The 19,266-nt window shown below is 56.3% G+C and overlaps 1 protein-coding gene across 2 annotated transcripts in view; it reads left to right on the top strand.

The window, feature by feature from the left end:
- Positions 1–18,757, top strand: part of MYO10 (myosin X) — a 244,990-nt gene extending 226,233 nt beyond the window's left edge. The window contains exons 29-40 of one of the 2 annotated variants that reach the window (XM_056108957.1): positions 318–373; positions 2,391–2,533; positions 2,716–2,910; positions 4,379–4,536; positions 8,529–8,652; positions 8,914–9,211; positions 10,177–10,384; positions 11,986–12,122; positions 13,670–13,790; positions 14,304–14,756; positions 16,855–17,046; positions 18,334–18,757. In XM_056108957.1, coding sequence (XP_055964932.1) covers positions 318–373; positions 2,391–2,533; positions 2,716–2,910; positions 4,379–4,536; positions 8,529–8,652; positions 8,914–9,211; positions 10,177–10,384; positions 11,986–12,122; positions 13,670–13,790; positions 14,304–14,756; positions 16,855–17,046; positions 18,334–18,435 — 2,187 coding nt within the window. In that variant the 3' untranslated portion in view covers positions 18,436–18,757. The remainder of the gene's footprint in view (positions 1–317; positions 374–2,390; positions 2,534–2,715; positions 2,911–4,378; positions 4,537–8,528; positions 8,653–8,913; positions 9,212–10,176; positions 10,385–11,985; positions 12,123–13,669; positions 13,791–14,303; positions 14,757–16,854; positions 17,047–18,333) is intronic. The other variant, XM_056108958.1, reaches the window with a different exon arrangement.
- The last annotated feature ends 509 nt before the right edge of the window (positions 18,758–19,266 follow it).

Raw genomic sequence — 19,266 nt, 5'->3', positions numbered from 1 at the left:
TGTGTTACTCCCTGACTTGGTGTCTTTATATCCCACGTGCCAGGGAGATCATTCTGGGTCTGTCCCTGTCCTTCCCGCTGACCTCACCCGCGCCTGATCCCTCCGTGAAGGCAGCCACTGGCACCCCATCCTCGTTGCGCGCTGCAAATGGCTCCACTTTGCGTCTGTCCGGTGGTTCCTTGGCCCGGCCCCCTCTGTTCCTGGGCTCCTGGGCCTTTTCCAAACTGGGGCTGTCGTGGGGAGTGGGTTGCGGGGTTTGGGGGTGAGGAGCCTCCTGCCTGCGCCGTCCTCACTCTCTCCTTCGTACCCTTCCCCAGGGCACTCTGGACGTGGGGCTCATTGATTCCGTGTGCGCCTCCGACAGCCCTGACAGGTAAGCTCAGAGGTGATGCTGGGTCAGAGCGACGCCCCTGCCAGCTCCCTGGGCTCTGGGGACTTCAGTCCCTCTGTGGATGGACCTATGAGAGGACTGTAGGCCGCTGGACCCCGGCCTCCTGCCTGGAACCATGTTCCTACCATTCGGAGTCTTCCTCTCTGGCCACCTCTGAAATTCGGAGGGAAACCGTGGACATAGACCCTGAACCATGGACACGTGAAGAATATGCTTCCTTTATTTTTTATTTCTTTTTTTTGCTTTTTGGGTCATACCCAGCGATGCACAGGGGTTCCTCCTGGCTCTGCACTCAGGAATGACTCCTGGTGGTGCTCAGGGGACCTTATGGGATGCTGGGAATCGAACCCGGGTCGGCCACGTGCAAGGCAGACGCCCTACTTGCTGTGCTATCGCTCCAGCCCCCTCAGCTCCAGTTTTTAAATGTTAAAATGGATTGACAGCCAGTCAGTAGTGTCTTTTAGGCAGAACTGGGGCTCTTGGGTCTCCATCACACTCTCCCCCACCCCCCCGCCACACACGCGCACACACACACACACACACACACACACACACACACACACACACACACAAGGGCTCCTCAGCGGTGATGCTGTCATTTAGGACTTTACATAAACTCTTCCAGACTCTGGAGATGTCAGTGCAGTGGGTGAGAAAAGCCCGGGTTCAGACCGTCAGTACCTATTTTCCGTCCTTCTACCCCAAAGCCACTAACCTCCAGCTGGCTGGCCCTGCGACGCTTGGAACTTTCCACCCAGACTTTCCTCTCCCAACTGCAAAAAAAATTTTGGGTGTGCTTTTTTTTTTTCTTTTTGTGTCACACCCGGCAACGCACAGGAGTTCCTCCTGGCTCTGCACTCAGGAATCCCTCCTGGCGGTGCTCAGGGGACCATATGGGATGCTGGGAATCGAACCCAGGTCGGCTGCGTGCAAGGCAAACGCCCTACCCGCCGTGCCATTGCTCCAGCCCCCATTGCGTGTGCTTTTAAGGACACTGCCGGCCCCCCTGCACCCAGTCCCACTGCCCTTCCTTGCCCTGCAGTCTTACTTCTTTCTTTCTTTTTAATTTTTTTTTAAATGAATTACCGTGAGATACAGTTACAGACTCACAAACCTTCATGCTTCCGTTTCAGCCATACAACGACCGAGTACCCATCCCTCCACCAGTGCCCACTCTCCACCACCAATGGTCCCAGCATCCCTCCCGCCACCCGCACCCCATCCCCCCCTGCAGCTTCACTTCTGAACCTCGAATGTAACTGCAGTGAACTTCTCAACACTGGCAGGAAACGGGCCCCCGTCACCAGCTTATGAATGGAAATCTGGGGGGGGCATGGAGAAGGGGTGTGGGGGGGGCAGGTTCTGAGCAAGGGCCGAGAGCATGGCCAGGCCAAAGGGTGCTAAGCGGGAAAGGAAATTTCCGTGATTCCATTAGCCCTGGCCGGGAAACGCGCCCTCGCTTGATTGCTTTGCAAACACGGACCAGGTGGCCCTTTGTGCCCAGAAGAATCAAGTGTCTAAGATGTTCCACTGACACCTCGTTACCGATCTTCTATTCCTGCCGGCTGAGTTTTTTTTTTTTTCAACCGACCCACAGAAATATTATCCAAGGCTAGATCCAAAGGCAGAGAGAAATTTATTTTGGAAAGGCAACCCTCCCCCACCCCACCCTCCCCAAATAAACCTTTTTTTCTTTTTTTAAATCCTGCCCTCACCTTGTTTAGCCTTCCGGGAACCCAGTTCTCATCTGGAAAGTTTTGCAGGAAGGAATGTCTTTCCCCTGGCAGGACTTTGGGCGTGTGTCGGTCCTCCTTTAAAGGTTAATGGTGCCTTCGAGAACGTCGGCGGAGACGAGCAAAAAGATTTGACTCGATTCGACTCACGGGGCCATCCTGCGGGCCACTGTCCCTCCGACCCCCAGCTGGGAGGGCCGCGGCGAGCGGGGATCGGGCGACGCGTACGCTCAGGCCAACTCCTCTCCTCCCCCCTGTCTGCTCAGACCCAACTCCTTCGTGATCATCACGGCCAACCGCGTCCTGCACTGCAACGCCGACACACCCGAGGAGATGCATCACTGGATCACCCTGCTGCAGCGCTCCAAGGGCGACACACGCGTGGAGGGCCAGGAGTTCATCGTCAGAGGTGACCGCTCGCCGTCACTGCCACCGCATCATGGGGATCCCCGGGGATGCAAAAATCCTCAAACGCATAATCCCAGCCGGGCGGGCGGGGGAGAGAGATGGGTCTGGTCTGGGTGGCCGGGCCTTTGCTTCGCTGCTAGTCCATCACTCCCTCGCGCTCACGCTCGCTCTCGCCCTCCCCAGGGTGGCTGCATAAAGAGGTCAAGAACAGCCCGAAGATGTCCTCGCTGAAGCTGAAGAAGCGGTGGTTCGTGCTCACCCACAACTCGCTGGATTACTACAAGAGCTCGGAGAAGAACGCCTTGAAGCTGGGCACCCTGGTCCTCAACAGCCTCTGCTCCGTGGTTCCTCCGGATGAGAAGATCTTCAAGGAGACAGGTAACGGGTGGGTGCGGGCCCAACAGAGCAGCCGGGGAAGAGACCCGGGCTGCTCCGTCCACAAACACTCCTGGGGCTTCTCCTTGGAGGCAGCCTCCGCTGAGCCGAGCAGACTCGGGCGCTGACTGACTTGCAGCGTCTTCTCAGCTCAATTCTGTGTGAAAAGGCAAAGATGATCCTCCAGGAAGCTGTTCCATTTTATGGGTTTTCCTCTTTTTTTTTTTTCTTCTCCTTCTTGGGTCACACCTAGTGATACTCAAGGATTCCTTCTGGCTCTGCACTCAGGAATTCCTGGCGGTGCTCGGGGAACCATATGGGGTTCTGGGGGTTGAAGCCTGGTCGACCATGTGCCAGGGAAACATCCTCCCGCCTTCCCTATTGTTCTGGCCCCTCCTCTTATTTATTTATTTATTTTTAACCGAAGCATCTTCCAAGAGCCCCAATCCTGACTGCCCATGAGAGTCACCTAGAAAAATATAGTTTCAGGGGACGGTGTCCCTCCTTTGGAGTAGGATGGGTGGAACTGTTTTTAGAGTGTTTGTGTTGGGGGTTGGTATTGCTGGTTGGTGATTTGGGGTTAATTTTTAAATGCAGTTAAAAGGTAAAAGGCAAAGGCCCTCCCGTTGATCGTCGATTTGCTCGAGCGGGCCCAGTAACGTCTCCATTGGAGACTTTGTTGTTACTGTGTCTGGCATATCGAATACTCTCGGTAGCTTGCCGGGCTCTCCGAGAGGGGCGGAGGAATCGAACTCGGGTCGGCCATGTTGGCCGCGTGTAAGGCGAACGCCCTACCCGCTGTGCTATCGCTCCAGCCCTTTAAATGCAGTTATGCATTCTTTTTTTTTTTTCTTTCTTTCTTTTTGAGTCACACCCAACGATGCAAATGCACTCAGGAATTATTCCTGGCAGTGCTCAGGGGACCAAATGGGATGCTGGGAATCAAACCCAGGTCGTCCACGTGCAAGACAAACGCCCTACCTGCTGTGCTATCACTCCGGCCCCAGTTAGGCATTCTAAAATGCCTTGTTCTACCTATTGAAGCAGTCACTCAGTCCCAGATTCTGTTTTGCGTGTAGTGTGATGGCCACTAGCCGGCTGCAAGGGGCTTTTTTCTTCTCCAGGGAGAAGCTGAGGGAAGGAAAAGAGACAAGAAGGTCTTAACCTTAGTTCAGAGCCTTGAGGGGCCTGGAGTGTCCGCCCGTGCCTGTTCTCTGAGCAGAGCTTACCGTCCAGCCTCCTACTGCGGGCTTCTTCCCTCCCCGCCGTGAGCTCTGTGCGTCTTTGGATGCAAGGCTGGCTGGGCTAGGGAGAAGCACGCCGACACGCTCAGCCACTCTCTGTCAGAATGTATTCCCGCTCAGAGAGGCTCGTGGGGGTGGCGTCCACCTGCAGTGGGCTACCAGGGTGGGATTCTTACCCGGGACACAGGCTGTTAACTGATGCGGGTGCATGGCTGTCACTGTCACAGGTTACTGGAACGTCACCGTGTACGGGCGGAAGCACTGCTACCGACTCTACACCAAACTGCTCAATGAGGCCACACGGTGGTCCAGCGCCATCCAGAACGTGACGGACACCAAGGCCCCGATCGACACCCCCACCCAACAGCTCATTCAAGATATCAAGGTCAGTGGGGGTCACTCCCTAGTTCTGCTCAGGGGTCATTTAGTCAAGCTCGGTTTGGTTTTCTCTATTTTGTATTTGGGCCACACCGGGTGGTGTCAGGGGTTGCTCCTGGCCCTGCACTTGGGAGTCTCTCCTGGCAGGCTCAGAAGACCGAACGGGACGCTGGGGATGGAACTTGGGTTGGCCGCATGCCAGGCCAGCGCCTAACCTGCTCTCTGGCTCTCCAGGCTCAGTTCTGAAGTCTCGGTTAGAACTCACTGTCAGCTAATTTTGTAAGCAAGACCCGGCTCTCTTGTTTAGGAGCCTAACGGTGAGATTCAGGTGGAATTTGATGCTGACAGTGTGTTGTCTTCGTGGAAGCATTTGAGGTTGGCACAGAGCGAACCTCACTTCTGCACTCTGCAAGCAGAAGGAAGAAGGGGCATCTTTCAGGGGTGCAGGGCTGCACCCCACTGGTGGGCATGGTGTGTGGTCTGTGTCAGACACAGCCCGCTGTGCTCTGAGGGGCCGGCGTCATCTCGGTCACTGTCCCAGGGCAACCTACAAAGTCCCCTCCTGTAGTGTAGTGTCCAGGCCATGCGGTGGGTTCACCCGCACGGAAACCAGATGACTGTAGAAACTTGGGGTCCCTGTTAGCCGCGGCCACAGTCCTTGAACCTCCTGAGTCGCCAGAGTGACACCGAGCGGGTTAAGTTGTGAATTGTGAAGTGCCATTGCTGTATAAATGGGTTGATGAGTGGGCACGTGGCCCATTGATCGCCGCGAGTGTGGACCTTTGGGAACCGAGACGTGGGTTATTCCAGTTGTGTTGCCCTTGCTGCTGTTCAAGTTTCCCGTGCAGAAACAAGTCGGGGGGGGAGGGGGGTTCTCTTTTTTTTTTTCCCTTAAATCTTTATTAGTGAAATACCATGAGGTACAGTTGCAGACTTACAAATTTTTGTGCTTGGGTTTCAGTTATACAATGATCGAGTACCCATCCCTCCACCAGTGCCCATTCTCCACCACCACGGATCCCAGTATCCCTCCCACCCCCATTCCCCCATCCCACCCTGCCTCTGCGGCAGGGCATTCCCCCTTGTTCTCTCTCTCTTCTTTTGGGTACTGTGTTTTGCAAGAGAGGCATTGAGTGGCAATCATGTTCGGTCTAGAGTCTACTTTCAGCATGCTTCTCCCATCCTGGGCGGAACCTCCCAACACCCTGTATTTGGTGCTCCCTTCTCTTTCTGAGCTGCCTTTTCCCCTAGCATGTGCGGCTGGCCTCAAAGCCGGGGGGTTTCTCTTGACTGCGGTTCTGAGTTATCTGTGCTGGCAGGTTCCTGAGACAAAGGCGAGAACAGGCTAGAACTGCCAAGGCGGCAGAGTGAGTGCTAGTGAGGCTGGTGATTGCTGATGGGCATGATCGGGATTAGCAAGTCCCCCGCCTGTGTTAAGGTTCGGGGCGGGGGGTGGGGAACCCCGACACATCTGTCAGAGATCACATCCCACCCCGTTTCAAGTCTGGAGCTGAATTTCTGCAAGTCAGTGATTCCAAACTCTGTAAAAGCTCTCCAAGGAAGCCACGGCGCAGGAAATGTATAATTTCATTTCTAGCCTTAATATTTCTTTAAACTTGCTTTTCCCCAATTATTTTTAGACTTCTTTTCTCATTCACTTGAAATCAGGCTTTGAAAAGAAAATTAGATTTTCCAAGTATGAAATGATGCTTCTGAAGAAATCAGACAAGTTGGCCTAATTAAGTCGCCTACAAAATAGCTGAAGTAGTTTCAGGGTTGAGTTTTTGTGGGTTTTTTATTTTTTTTTTCCAACTTTCAATTAGATGTTACTGAAAAAGTTTCGTAGTGGAAATGAAATTGCCAAAATGGAGTGATTCATCACCTCTCCTCCAGCTTCTCTGTTTACTTAATGCGCTAAAAGTAACTTGACTTTTTTATACCCCAAATGACTCTTTTAGGAGCATGAATGCATGATGAAATTCTGTGAGGGATTTCAGGAGGAGGGAAGGGGAAGACAGACACGGTGCCATTAGTAACGTATTAGCGTGTTCTGGCTGAGTAGAGAGAAGAAGAATGCTAGCAAAAAAATATTTTTAAATGAATTAAATATAATACTGCCTTTCTCAATTTGGTCAAAGAACTTTGGAATAATTGTAAGCGGGGGAGGTTGTAGCTCACTGTAGAGCGCTGGCATGTGTGAGGCCCTGGGTTCAATCCGTAGCACTGCTCCCCAACGATCACTTTTTAGTAGATAGTAAATATATACTAATTAAATCCACACAGAAATTTTAGATAACATGGAAAAACCCTTGTACCAAGAGAATGAGTGACGTAGGAAAAATGAAAAATGGCTCTCCGTTATTTGTCTTCAGATGTCGCTTGTGGGTTTCTTCAGATGGGGAAAAGTACTTCTCCCCATGTATGTGCTTAGGGGACTATCTGTGATGCCAGGGATCAAACCAGGGCCAGCCACCTCTGAGGCACATAGTATTATCTCCTGGCTTCTTCGATGCCAGAAGTTACTATATTTTTTTAATAATGTAGGAGTCCTGCTACGTACTCAGCCATTGATTAAGCTGATTGAATTGGGCATGAACTCCACATTACGTTTTTAATTCCGAATGCTAATTTCATTTTATTAGTTTTTGTATCCCCTTGAGATAACAGTTAGAAAGCTTTCCCGTTTGAGTTTCAGTCACACGGTGATCAATCACCCAACCCTCCACCAGTGCTTATCTTCCACTACCAAGGTCCCCAGCATCCCCACCCCATCCGACCCCTCCCCCTGCCTCTACGACAGACAATCTCCCCCATGCTCTTTTTTTGTGGGCTGGAGCAATAGCCCAGCGGGTAGAGCGTTTGCCTTGCATGCGGCCAACCCGGCAGACCCGGGTTTGATTCCTCCGCCCCTCTTAGAGAGCCTGGCAGGCTACTGAGAGTATCTCGCCCGCACGGCAAAGCCTGGCAAGCTACACCGTGACGTATTCGATATGCCAAAAACAGTAACAACAGGCCTCACAATTTGTTGTGAGATGTTACTGGTGCCCGCTCGAGCAAATCGATGAACAGTGGGAGGACAGTGCTACAGTGCTACTCCTTTTTGTGTTGCCTGTTGTGAACAGCATGAGATGTTGTGGCTGCACTCTCCTAGAACTCTAAAATTTTAGATGATCAGAGTCTGGAGAAATCTCTGCAACGAGCTGTGCTGCTTGGTTGGAGATTCCTTTGTGTGTCTCTGGATCGTGGCAGTTAAGGAGCTTAAGTAGCAGCCAGAGGCAGTTTGTGGGTGTGACCTCCAGGGTCCCGTGAGGATGGGGGGTGAGAAGGACCAGCCCATCCCCTATCCCGTGAGGCCTGGAGTTTGCCATCACCGAACTCACGTGCTTGCGCTTCTCACTGGGTTCTGGAAGTTGGCCCGTGTTGGAAATTATCCAGGCTAGGGCTGGAGTGATAGCACAGCGGGTCGGGCGTTCGCCTTGCAAGTGGCCAACCTGGGTTCAACTCCTCTGTCCCTCTTGGAGAGCCCGGCAAGCTGCCAAGAGTATATCTCGTCGGCACGGCAAAGCCTGGCAAGCTACACCGTGACGTATTCGATATGCCAAAAACAGTAACAACAGGTCTCACAATTTGTTGTGAGATGTTACTGGTGCCCGCTCGAGCAAATCGATGAACAACGGGAGGACAGTGCTACAGTGCTAGACTCCCGTCACCGAACCTGGGCGTTAGGGGTAGGCTTCCAGTTCGGTTGGGGGAAAGGGGCTGTTTACTTTGTTTATTTGGGGACCCACACGAGGGACCGAGGTGCAGGACCAGGGCATCCACCCCAGGCCGCGTGCCCGGGAGGTGCTTAGCCTGTGCTGTGCTCTCCATCCCGTGCCCAGCCCTCATCAGCACCAGCTACTCGCCCCCAGGAGCGTGGCACGAGAACGACCTTGCTCTCCCGCGACCCTCGGGCCCCCCAGTGCTGCGCTTACGCCCCCTTCCTTCCCCCCTGCCCAGGAAAACTGCCTGAACCTGGATGTGGTGGAGCAAATCTACAAGCGGAACCCCATCCTGCGCCACACCCATCACCCGCTGCACTCACCGCTGCTGCCTCTGCCCTATGGCGACATCAACCTCAACCGTGAGTGTCCCAGGCCTGCCGCGCGGCTCCCGAAGGGGTGGGCGGAGGCGGGCTCCGAGCAGCACCTGGGTCTCCGCTTCTGAGTCTGCACATGCCTGTGCCGTCCACCAGCTTTCTGGTGAATACCTGCTTGCTTGGGCAACCGCGTCCCGCTGGTTTGAATGTGGAGGCAGTGGGGGACCCGGACGGTCCCCTGTGGCCCGCTCCTTGCCTCGCAGCCGGCGCCGACCTTCACCCCCGTGTCTGCCCTCGCCTCCCCAGTGCTGAAGGACAAAGGCTACACCACGCTGCAGGACGAGGCCATCAAGATCTTCCACTCGCTGCAGCAGCTGGAGTCCATGTCCGACCCCGTCCCCCTCATCCAGGGCATCCTGCAGACGGGCCACGACCTGCGGCCACTGCGGGACGAGCTCTACTGCCAGCTCATCAAACAGACCAACAAGGTGCCCCAGCCGGGCAGCCCGGGCAACCTCTACAGCTGGCAGATCCTCACCTGCCTCAGCTGCACCTTCCTGCCCAGCCGGGGCATCCTCAAGTACCTCAAGTTCCACCTGAAGAGGTAGGGAGGGGGCCGGGCTCAGTGGTGCCCAAGGGCAGGTCAGAGATGGGGCTGGGGGGGACGGGGAGCCTCTGTGAGGGTTGCTGTGGGCGTCAGGGCCTCCACTTCCTGCTCACAGTCCTGGAACAGGCTTCGGGAGTGCAGACTCTTCCCTTTCGTTGGGACAGGGGTCGAACCCGGGGCCTCACGCCTCTGAGGATCTGTGCTGGGCCGCCGAGCTCCATCGCGGCTCTGTTGAGGGCCTTTTCTGTTTTTGCTTTTCGGGTCACACCTGGCGATGCTCAGGGGTGACTCCTGGGCTCTGACCTCAGGAATCACTCCTAGCGGCGCTCCAGGGACTGTATGGGGTGCCGGGGATTGAACCCGAGTCCACTGCATGCACGGCAAACTCCCTCCGCGATGTACTCTGGCTCCCGCCCCCGAGGGCCTTTTCTCCCTGTGCCGTGCCGGGCTGCTTGCAGGGAACCCGGCACATAGTCAGAGGCCGATTCTGATTCTGCAGCTTCGGAAAAGCAGATTTCATGAGCGGTTCGAGGGCTCATCCTCCGCGGGAAGGAACAACTGCTCTGCAGAGCTGTGTGGGTGGAAGAACCGCTCACAGTTGGACTCTCGGAGTGGGTGGGGTCCGCCACACCTGGGGGCGGCTGCCACCAGCTCTGTGCTATCCCTATAGCCCCTCTGCTATCTCTTCTGCCCCTGAGTTTGAGGTGGGGGTGGGGAGTTGATTTTGGGGGCCACACCCGGCAGTGCTCAGGGTCTACTCTTGGCTCTGTGCTCAGGGCTCACTTCTGGCAGTGCTTGGAGGACCCCATGGGGTTCTGGGAACTGACACCCGGTCAGCCGCCTTGCCTGCCTGCTGGCCGCCCTGTCGCTCTGGCCCGCCCAGAGTTTGTGTCGAAACTCAGACTGTACCCCAGACGCTGCTCCCTGCCGCCAGGCGTGACAGGGTCCCCGCTGTCTCCTAGGATCCGGGAGCAGTTTCCCGGGACGGAGATGGAGAAGTACGCGCTCTTCATTTACGAGTCGCTGAAGAAAACCAAGTGCCGCGAGTTCGTGCCGTCCCGGGATGAGATCGAGGCACTGATCCACAGGCAGGAGATGACGTCCACCGTGTACTGCCACGGTGGCGGCTCCTGCAGGATCACCATCAACTCCCACACCACGGCCGGGGAGGTGAGGGGCCGGGGGGCGGGGCGGGGCGGGGGGGGAGGGTTGAGGGGAGAGGCACGCAGGGCAGGGGGGTCAGCCCGCCTTCCCTGCAGGGAGCGCACAGAGCGTCTGTTTCGCACTGGGAGAAGGCGCGGAGCACCCGAGCGCATCCTCTGGCCCTGAGCACTGCTGGGGGCAGCTGGAGCAGTGCCGGGCAGTGGCCCCCACCCCCGACCGCCTACTTCCCCTCCCCCACTGAGCGCCACAGGAAGTGGCTGGATTTTAGTAGTAGAAGAAAAGGAAATAGGTTGTAAGAGACCGCCTAAAGCGTGGCTCTGTGCCTTGCATGTGTGAGGCCAGGGTTCCACCCCAGGCACCCCGTGCCCCCCAAAACACCCCTGAGGCAGCGGCATGTGGCCTGTGACTTGGGGAGAGCCAGACAAAAATAAAAGGAAGGGACAGGTTTGGGGTTTTTCCCCCCCAGTAGAATCAAATCCAGTGTGCTCGAGGACTAGCTCACTTGCGAGTCCCTTGCGTGTGTGTGTCTAGGCTCAAATTACTTGTGTGTGTGTGTGTGTGTGTGTGTGTGTGTGTGTGTGTGTGTGTGTCTCAGGGCTGGCTCAGAGTTCGAGTCACTTGCCCGTGTGTCTGTGTGTGTGTGTGTGTGTGTGTGTGTGTGTGTGTCTCAGGGCTGGCTCAGAGTTCGAGTCACTTGCCCGTGTGTGTGTGTGTGTGTGTGTGTGTGTGTGTGTGTGTCTCAGGACTAACTCAGCGTTCAAATCACTTGTCTGTGTGTGTGTGTGTCTCAGGGCTGGCTCAGAGTTCGAGTCACTTGCCCGTGTGTGTGTGTGTGTGTGTGTGTGTGTGTGTGTGTGTGTTAACTTGCCTCTGTGTGTATGTGTCTGTGTCTCAGGGCTGGCTCAGAGTTCGAGTCACTTGCCCGTGTGTGTGTGTGTGTGTGTGTGTGTGTGTGCGTGTGTGCGTGTGTGTGTGTCTCAGACCTCAGCACAGCAATAAGGACCAGTTTACGTGTCGGAGAAGAGCGGGAACAGTGGGCTGAGTGTGTGCCAGAATCCTGCCCGTGGCTCGTGTCCTCGTCTCCCTCTCGCCCCCGTGTGTGTCGGCCTTCGCTGCCTGGACGGGCAGAAGAGAACGCGTCTTCCTCCTCTCTCACTTAAGCTCAGTCCGGGAGGGGGCTCCTGTCGCTCTGATCCCTGACCCCGGGGGCCTAGTTCTGCCCCCCACTCCTGGCACTGCTGCCCTGGCCTGCTGCCCCCACCCCCTTCCCCAGGCCGTCCTGGAGTGGCCAAACCCACACAAATCAGGAAACCACCGAGCTGGGTGGAAGCCAGACAAGACCTCAGTGGAAGTCGTGGAGGGGGTGGATTTATCAGCCAGAACCGGGGCCTCAGCTCTGTATGTGCTTTGGGCGTTTCGAGCGCGAGGAAGCCCCTGTGTTTCAGGCAAGGAGGGCTGGGAGCTGGGGGTCGTTTGCGCCTTCCAAGTTCTGGCCAGCCAGAGAACCCCCGGTGGTGGTGTGGGGAGACCCTCCGCCCTGGGCCGTGACGGAGCCACATTTGAGACCCACCAGCTGCAGGAGCCAAATGCGCGTCCCGTGCTCGCAGGTGGTGGAGAAGCTGATCCGCGGCCTGGCCATGGAGGACAGCAGGAACATGTTCGCCTTGTTCGAGTACAACGGGCACGTGGATAAGGCCATCGAGAGCCGCACCGTCGTGGCTGACGTCTTGGCCAAGTTTGAAAAGTACGTTCCGTCCCTTCTCCTCGTCGGAGGGAGCAGATTGACGGAGAGGCAGGGCCGGACCTTCGCTCTCACTGTCTCCGTGTGGCGTTGATCAGATTTCATTTTTAATCGCTCTACGCTGCTGGTTTTTCTTTCGTGTTTTTTTTTTTTTATTGAATCACCATGAGATATTTACAAAGCTTGCATCTTTGAGTTTCAGTCATACAGTGATCAACTTCCCTTCACCAGGGACATTCTCCACCATCAGTGTTCCCCGGTATACCCCTTACCATCCCTCCCCCTGCCTCCATGGCAGACAATTTCCCCCATACTCTCTCTCTCTCTCTGTTTTGGGGCATTATGGTTTGCAATACAGATATGAGAAGTCATCATGTTTGGTCCTTTATCCACTTTCAGCGCACATCTCGCATGCCAAGCGATCCTTCCAACCATCATTGACTTAGTGATCCCTTCTCTATCCCAGCTGCCTTCTCCCACAGCTCACGAGGGAGGCTGCCAACCATGGGGCAATCTTCCTGGCCTTTGTGTCTACTGTCCTTGGGTGTCAGTCTCATATTATGTTATTTCGTATTCCACAAATGAGTGCAATTTTTCTATGTCTGTCCCTCTCTTTCTGACTCATTTCACTTAGCATGATACTCTCCATGTCTGTCCACTTACAAGCAAATTTCATGACTTCATCTCTCCTAACAGCTGCATAGTATTCCATTGTGTAGATGTACCAAAGTTTCCTTTAACCGGTCATCTGTTCTCGACTGCCCATTTTTCTTGATGCTTCCCTAAAGCCAGTCTCACGGGGTGCAGCTGGTCAGGACTGTCCTCTCTCTCTCTTTAGCCTCCTGTTAAGGGTCTCTACGAGGGATATCCTGGGTCCACGCAAACTTGACATTAGTTTGCAGCAACGGCAGTAGATACAAGCCAGTCGTGCTTTTTTGAGTACCCCTTGAGTGGCATTTAAAAACTCCCGCTCATTATAAACCTAGCTCCAATACTATTTGTGTCTGTAATTTAAAATACTGTCGTGGTTGGCTCTGACGGATGGGGGATGGGATGAAGAACTAGCCTGGGTTTCTTCTCTTTCTACAGATTCATTCTAATGCTTGGCCAGTAGCGCTTAGACCGGGGTGGGGGAGGGGGGTGCCGGGGGCGGGGGGTAGACTCAGGAAGGACTCATGAGCACAATTGAGTGGAAGGCTGTTTTCTCTTGAAGTGATCTTGAAGGCTGGGTTACACCTGGCAATGCACAAGGATTATTCCTGGCTCATGCAGTCAGGAATTACTCCTGGTGGTGCTCGGGGAACCACATGGGATTCTGGGAATCAAACCCAGGTCGGCCGTGTGCAAGGCAAAGGCCCTCCCCACTGTGCTCTCGCTCCAATTCCTAAGCTTCATTCTTGTGGGGATTTCTTTCTTTCTGTCTGTCTGTCTGTCTGTGCTCTACCTGCGCTGTGAGCCTGGACAGAGTGCCAGGATCCTCCTCAGGAAGAATCTCCCAGAGACTGTCAGTCCCATGCATTCCGCTCTCTGAGCCTCTGCCCTGTCCCTAGGCTGGCAGCCACGTCTGAAGGCGGCGACCTGCCCTGGAAGTTTTACTTCAAGCTTTACTGCTTCCTCGACACCGACCACGTCCCCACAGACAGCGTGGAGTTTGCGTTCATGTTTGAGCAGGTAAAGAGACCGCCCCACGGCGGGCAAACAGAATCACGCTCCCGACGCGCTCCACGCTAAAGCACGGACACCAGCGGGGCAGATAGTCCCCAGGAGTCCTGGCCCCGGCTGTCCTTTTGTGTGCACCAAAATATTTTTCTGCGCGTTTGGGATAAACTTTTCTCCAGGGCCAGCAACAGTGCTAGTTAAAGGTAGGGGGCTGGGCTTGAGCGACGATAACACAGTGGGGAGGGCGTTCGCTTTGCACGCGGTTGACCCGGGTTCGAGCTCCAGCATCCCAGATGGTCCCCTGAGCACTGCCAGGAGTGATTCCTGAGTGCAGACCCAGGAGTAACCTCTGTGCATCGCCGGGTGCGACTCAAAAAGCAAAAATAATAATAATAATGAGAACAGTCCAGCTGTGCTGTGCTGGGAGGACAGAGGGATCGGATGAGGCCCACCCGCCCGCCCTTCCCCCGCGCTTGAACTGTGCCAGGCGCTGATCCCAAGATCCCGGCGTGCTCTCCCTTGCAGGCCCACGAGGCGGTGATCCAGGGCCTCTACCCGGCCCCCGAGGAGAACCTGCAGGTGTTGGCAGCCCTGCGGCTACAGTACCTGCTGGGCGACCAGTCCCCACAGGCCGCTGTGCCAGCCCTGGATGAGGTGTACCCGGTGCAGAGGCTCAAGGCGCGCATCAGCCAGTCCACCCGGCCCTTCGTGCCCTGTGAGCGGCTGGAGAAGCGCCGGACCAGCTTCCTGGAGGGCACACTCAGGCGCAGCTTCCGCACAGGGCCTGCGCCCCGGCCCCGGGCCGAGGAAGAGCAGATGCTGGACATGTGGGTGAAGGAGGAGGTGTCCTGCGTGCGCGCCAGCGTCCTTGACAAGTGGAAGAAGTTCCAGGGCATGAAGCAAGAGCAGGCCATGGCCAAGTATATGGCCCTGATCAAGGAGTGGCCCGGCTACGGGTCCACGCTCTTTGACGTGGAGGTGAGCACCGGCTCGGGAGTCCTGGGCGGGGCTCAGGCCTATGCGGCGGCCGAGTGGACGCAGGGCGGAGGGCAGAACGTGGCTGTCACGTCCTCTTTGGGAGTGGCCCCGGGCTTGGCCACTAGCTTCTTTGCCACACAGGCAGACCCGCTGCCGAATGCTTTCTGCGTATTTGGAGTGAAAGGCCTGGGCGCTTGCTTTGCTCAGGGCTGGCCCCAGTCGGTCCCCAGTATCACATCTGGTCTCCTGAGCCCTGCCAGGGGTGGTTCTAAGCAATGCCAGGTGTGACCCCCAAGCCCAAATATATGTATTTGCAATCAAAGAAAGAATTGGACATTGCCTAACCACACATTATATTATTATTATTATAATGGGGTGTGGACCCCATTATAATAAAGGCCTAGTAAGACTCAGCATTTCAAGATATTTTTTTTTTCCAGTTAAACAAAATCAGAAGCTTTGGCCATACCTGGGTTTTGTATTTTTGTCTTTTTCCCCCCTCTCTCTCTCTTTATTTTTTTTAACATCCAGCAATATTTGCAGGTTACTTCTGGCTCACACTCAGGAATTACCCCTCGCAGTACTCAGGGGCTGGAGCGATAGCACAGCGGTAGGGCGTTCGCCTTACAAGCGGCCAACATGGCCGACCCGAGTTCGATTCCTCCGCCCCTCTCGGAGAGCCCGGCAAGCTACCGAGAGTATTCGATATGCCAGACACAGTAACAACAAAGTCTCTAATAGAGATGTTACTGGGCCCGCTCGAGCAAATCGATGATCAATGGGAGGACCTTTAATTTAATTAATTTAATTTTAAATTACTTTGGATGACCTGGGCTGGAGCGATAGCACAGCGGGTAGGGCGTTCGCCTTACAAGCCGCCAACATGGCCGACCCGAGTTCGATTCCTCCGCCCCTCTTGGAGAGCCTGGCAAGCTACCGAGAGTATTCGATATGCCAGACACAGTAACAACAAAGTCTCCAATGGAGACGTTACTGGGCCCGCTCGAGCAAATCGACCATCAACGGGAGGGCCTTTACCTTTACCTTAGTACTCAGGGGACAAAATAAGATACCCGAGGATCAAACCTGGGTCGGCTGCGTGTAAGACCAACGCCCTCCCTGCTGGACTGTCACTCTGGCCCCAGACCCTAACTCTGCTAAAGGAAGAAATTGGGGTCTGGGGCTCAAGCAATGGAGCAGTTGTCGTGCACTTGTGAGGCCAGTTTGATCCCCAGCAGCAGACGCAGAGAAGCCAGTCAGCCTCAGTTGATACTGATTTTTTCCCCAGTATGTCTCCCCCATCCCCCACCCAAGGATGGAGGAAGAGAAAACCCAGAGCTCCCAGGAGCAGGGCAGGTCCGGGTGGCCTGGCCTGGAGAGACCCTGGGGAAAGATTCCGGCCAAGAGGACCTGGTGTCACTGATTAAAGGAACAAGTAGAACGTGGTGTTGAGAGAGAGAGCGACAACGCAAGTTGCTGGGATTTACATTCCAGGTGCCCCAGATGTGCGAAACTGACCAGTCAGAAATGGACCCAGAAGGGCCGGAGCCATAGCACAGCAGGGAGGGGGTTGGCCTTGCAGGCGGGCAACCCAGGTTCGATTCCCAGCATCCCATATGGTCCCCGAGCACCATCAGGAATAATTCCTGAATGCGTGAACCAGGAATAACCCCTATGCATTGCCAAGTGTGACCCAAAAACCAAAAAAAAAACAAAAGAACCCAGAGGGGCTGGAGCGATAGCACAGGGGATAGGGCATTTGCCTTGCACACGGCCAACCCGGGTTCAATTCCCAGCATCCCATATGGTCCCCGAGCACCGCCAGGAGTAATAATTCCTGAGTGCAGAGCCAGGAGGAACCCCTGAGCATCACTGGGTGTGGCAAAAAATTTTTAAAAATTAAAAAATAAAGTTTTTTTGTTTTTTTTTAATGAACCCGGGAAACCAGTGCTGGTTTCCGCCATGCCCGGGCTCACCTCACATGGGTTCAGAGCTGGACACTGCCTTCACAGCTGTAGGGAGGGGTATGCACTGTGCCCTGCGCCCCACATTTCCAGCTGCTCTGGAGTTCATTCTCAATGTCTCTTGCCCCCCCCAGTGCAAGGAAGGCGGCTTCCCCCAGGAGCTGTGGCTGGGCGTCAGCGCGGACGCCGTCTCCGTGTACAAGCGTGGGGAGGGCCGGCCGCTGGAGGTCTTCCAGTACGAGCACATCCTCTCTTTCGGGGCGCCCCTGGCCAACACGTACAAGATCGTGGTGGACGAGCGGGAGCTGCTCTTCGAAACCAGCGAGGTAAGAGGCACACCGGGGTGACTTCCCACGTTCGTCCCCCGACTCTGCTGAGAAGGCGTACGCTGGGCTGGAGCGATAGCACGGCAGGTAGGGCGTTCGCCTTGCACACGGCCAACCCCGGTTCGACTCCCAGCATCCCATAGGGTCCCCTGAGCATCGCCGGGTGTGACCCAAAAAGAAAAAAAAAAAGGAAGAAGAAGAAAGAAAACCCCAGGTTTCTCCTCACTCTCTACCGCAGAGAAATTGGGTGCCCTGGTGTCAGCAGAGCATCTCCATGGAGCAGAAGCAGAGACAGGGAAATAACAGAGCTGTCCGCGAGGAAGGGGGAGACTGCTGAGTTAGTTTGCCTGGTGCACATTAGCAGGTGATCCCCACAGCCGGGGGCCTGTCTCTGGCAGCTGCACCCAGCGCGCCTGAGGAGCGAGGTGGGGGCTGGGGGGGGGGGGGCGGCATGTGACCATGCCGGGAAAGCTAATTCTGGCTCCCCAAATCCCCCCCGAAGAGGGCTCAAAATGCATCTCGCCATCTGCTGCAAAGCCTGAGCACGTATCAGGGATAGGGATGATGATGACGCTGGTGAGATCTGGGGAGACGGTGGTCCTGATGCTGCCAGGGCCCAGTGGGGTCTCCACGGCACAGGCTGGGCAACGTGCTTTGCCCTTCGGGCTGCTGGAGACACGGAGGGGAAGGAGACGGAGTCCTTGGCAGGTTCCAGCAGAAGCGACAGTGTGTTCCAGCCGGCTGGTGGGAGGAGGGTCTGTCCTCCGGGGAGGGGCCTTTGACCCGAGGGTCCTGGCCGCGGGCTGCTGTCTTGCCCGCCGTTTTGCAAGCAGTGAGGTTGGAAGGCCGAGGGGAAGAGCAACAGAAGGCTGCTGGGGTGCCCAGAGCCACAGCGGCTGACAGTCGCATCTGGGGCAGGTGCACACAGGGGTTCAGGCTGGTGCAGTGCAGAACCGGACAGGTGAGGAGGTGGGGGGGGGCTACAGTTTTCAAGCCCCCTGGGTGTCGCCTGTTTTCTCCGAGGCATCACCAGCAGTTGGCAGAGACCGAGCAGAGGGTCCGTGCAGCAAGCTGCTCATTCCAGCCCAGAGGGGACTGACCCTTCCTTGAGCCCCTGCAGGCGGGTCTTGTAACTGCGTCTCCGATACCTCGGGGCCGTCGGCAGGGGGCGCCGTCTGTGCGTGTGGTGGTGGCGGGTGGGGGTGCCTGGCCGGCCCCACTGGGCCCTTCAGTTTCCCCGCAGAGCCCAGCCGGGCCTCACCATGTCCCCTGTGCTCTCCCCGGCAGGTGGTGGACGTGGCCAAGCTCATGAAGGCCTACATCAGCATGATCGTGAAGAAGCGCTACAGCACCTCGCATTCTATCGGTAGCCAGGGCAGCGCCCGGTGAGGGAGCCGCGGCCTCCCCGGCCCCCGCCAGGCTCCCCTCCAGCCCAAGGGACACTGCGCCCAGCGGGCGCCTCCCCTCCCTCTGCCCGACTTCCAAAGCTTTACTCCTCCGAGACGACACTTGCCTTAAGAGAGCCGTGGCGAGCCACGGTTGTGCCTTACCTCGCCAGCACCGTGCTGCTGAGAGCAGGGAGCACCCCCCGCCCCACCCCTGGGGGCCACGGGTGGGGGTGCGGGTGGGGCTGTCCGTCTGTCTGTCCGTTCTTTGCACTGACCTTCCCCGCCTGACTTCCCGACTTAGAGGGAGGGTGAGGGAGAGGGGAGGGGACAGAGGGATCCCGACCAGAGGGGGTTAGGGGGCTGGGGGGGGTGGGGACTGGATATTTTAACCCTGGAGCTGCTGGCAGCGCCTTCCTGCAGACACGCTTTCACTTTCTTCTCGACTTTTGCATCTTGGCCGTCTCTGCGCTGCCCGGGCACGCACGGGCTCGCCAGCACCTCACTTGAATACTGTGTCGTCTCGGGCCGGAGAACAGAAAAGGGAAAGGAAAAAAAAAAAAAAGGATGTGCAATTGTGTCAGGGGCCCCAAGTTCTGGGCTCCTCCCGCCCCTCTCTAAGGCGGTTCTGGTGACGGGCCAGAACCCAGGCTCTGCCGGGCGGGCGGCGGCCGGATTTCAGAAAGGCCACTCGGCTGCTTTGACACAGAGCCAAGTCTGCGCCCGCTCGGCGCCTGCTGTCTACTGGTCAGGTCTGCGGCCTTGGGGCGCTGGGTTTCTCAGCGGCTCTGCAGCACCTGCCTCCAGGCCTTGGAGTCATGACTCGCTCAGAGAT

Source organism: Sorex fumeus, unplaced genomic scaffold (assembly GCF_029834395.1).
Source record: "Sorex fumeus unplaced genomic scaffold, SorFum_2.1 ptg000240l, whole genome shotgun sequence".
Lineage (NCBI taxonomy): Eukaryota > Metazoa > Chordata > Mammalia > Eulipotyphla > Soricidae > Sorex > Sorex fumeus.
This window is presented reverse-complemented; position numbering and strand designations above follow the sequence as displayed.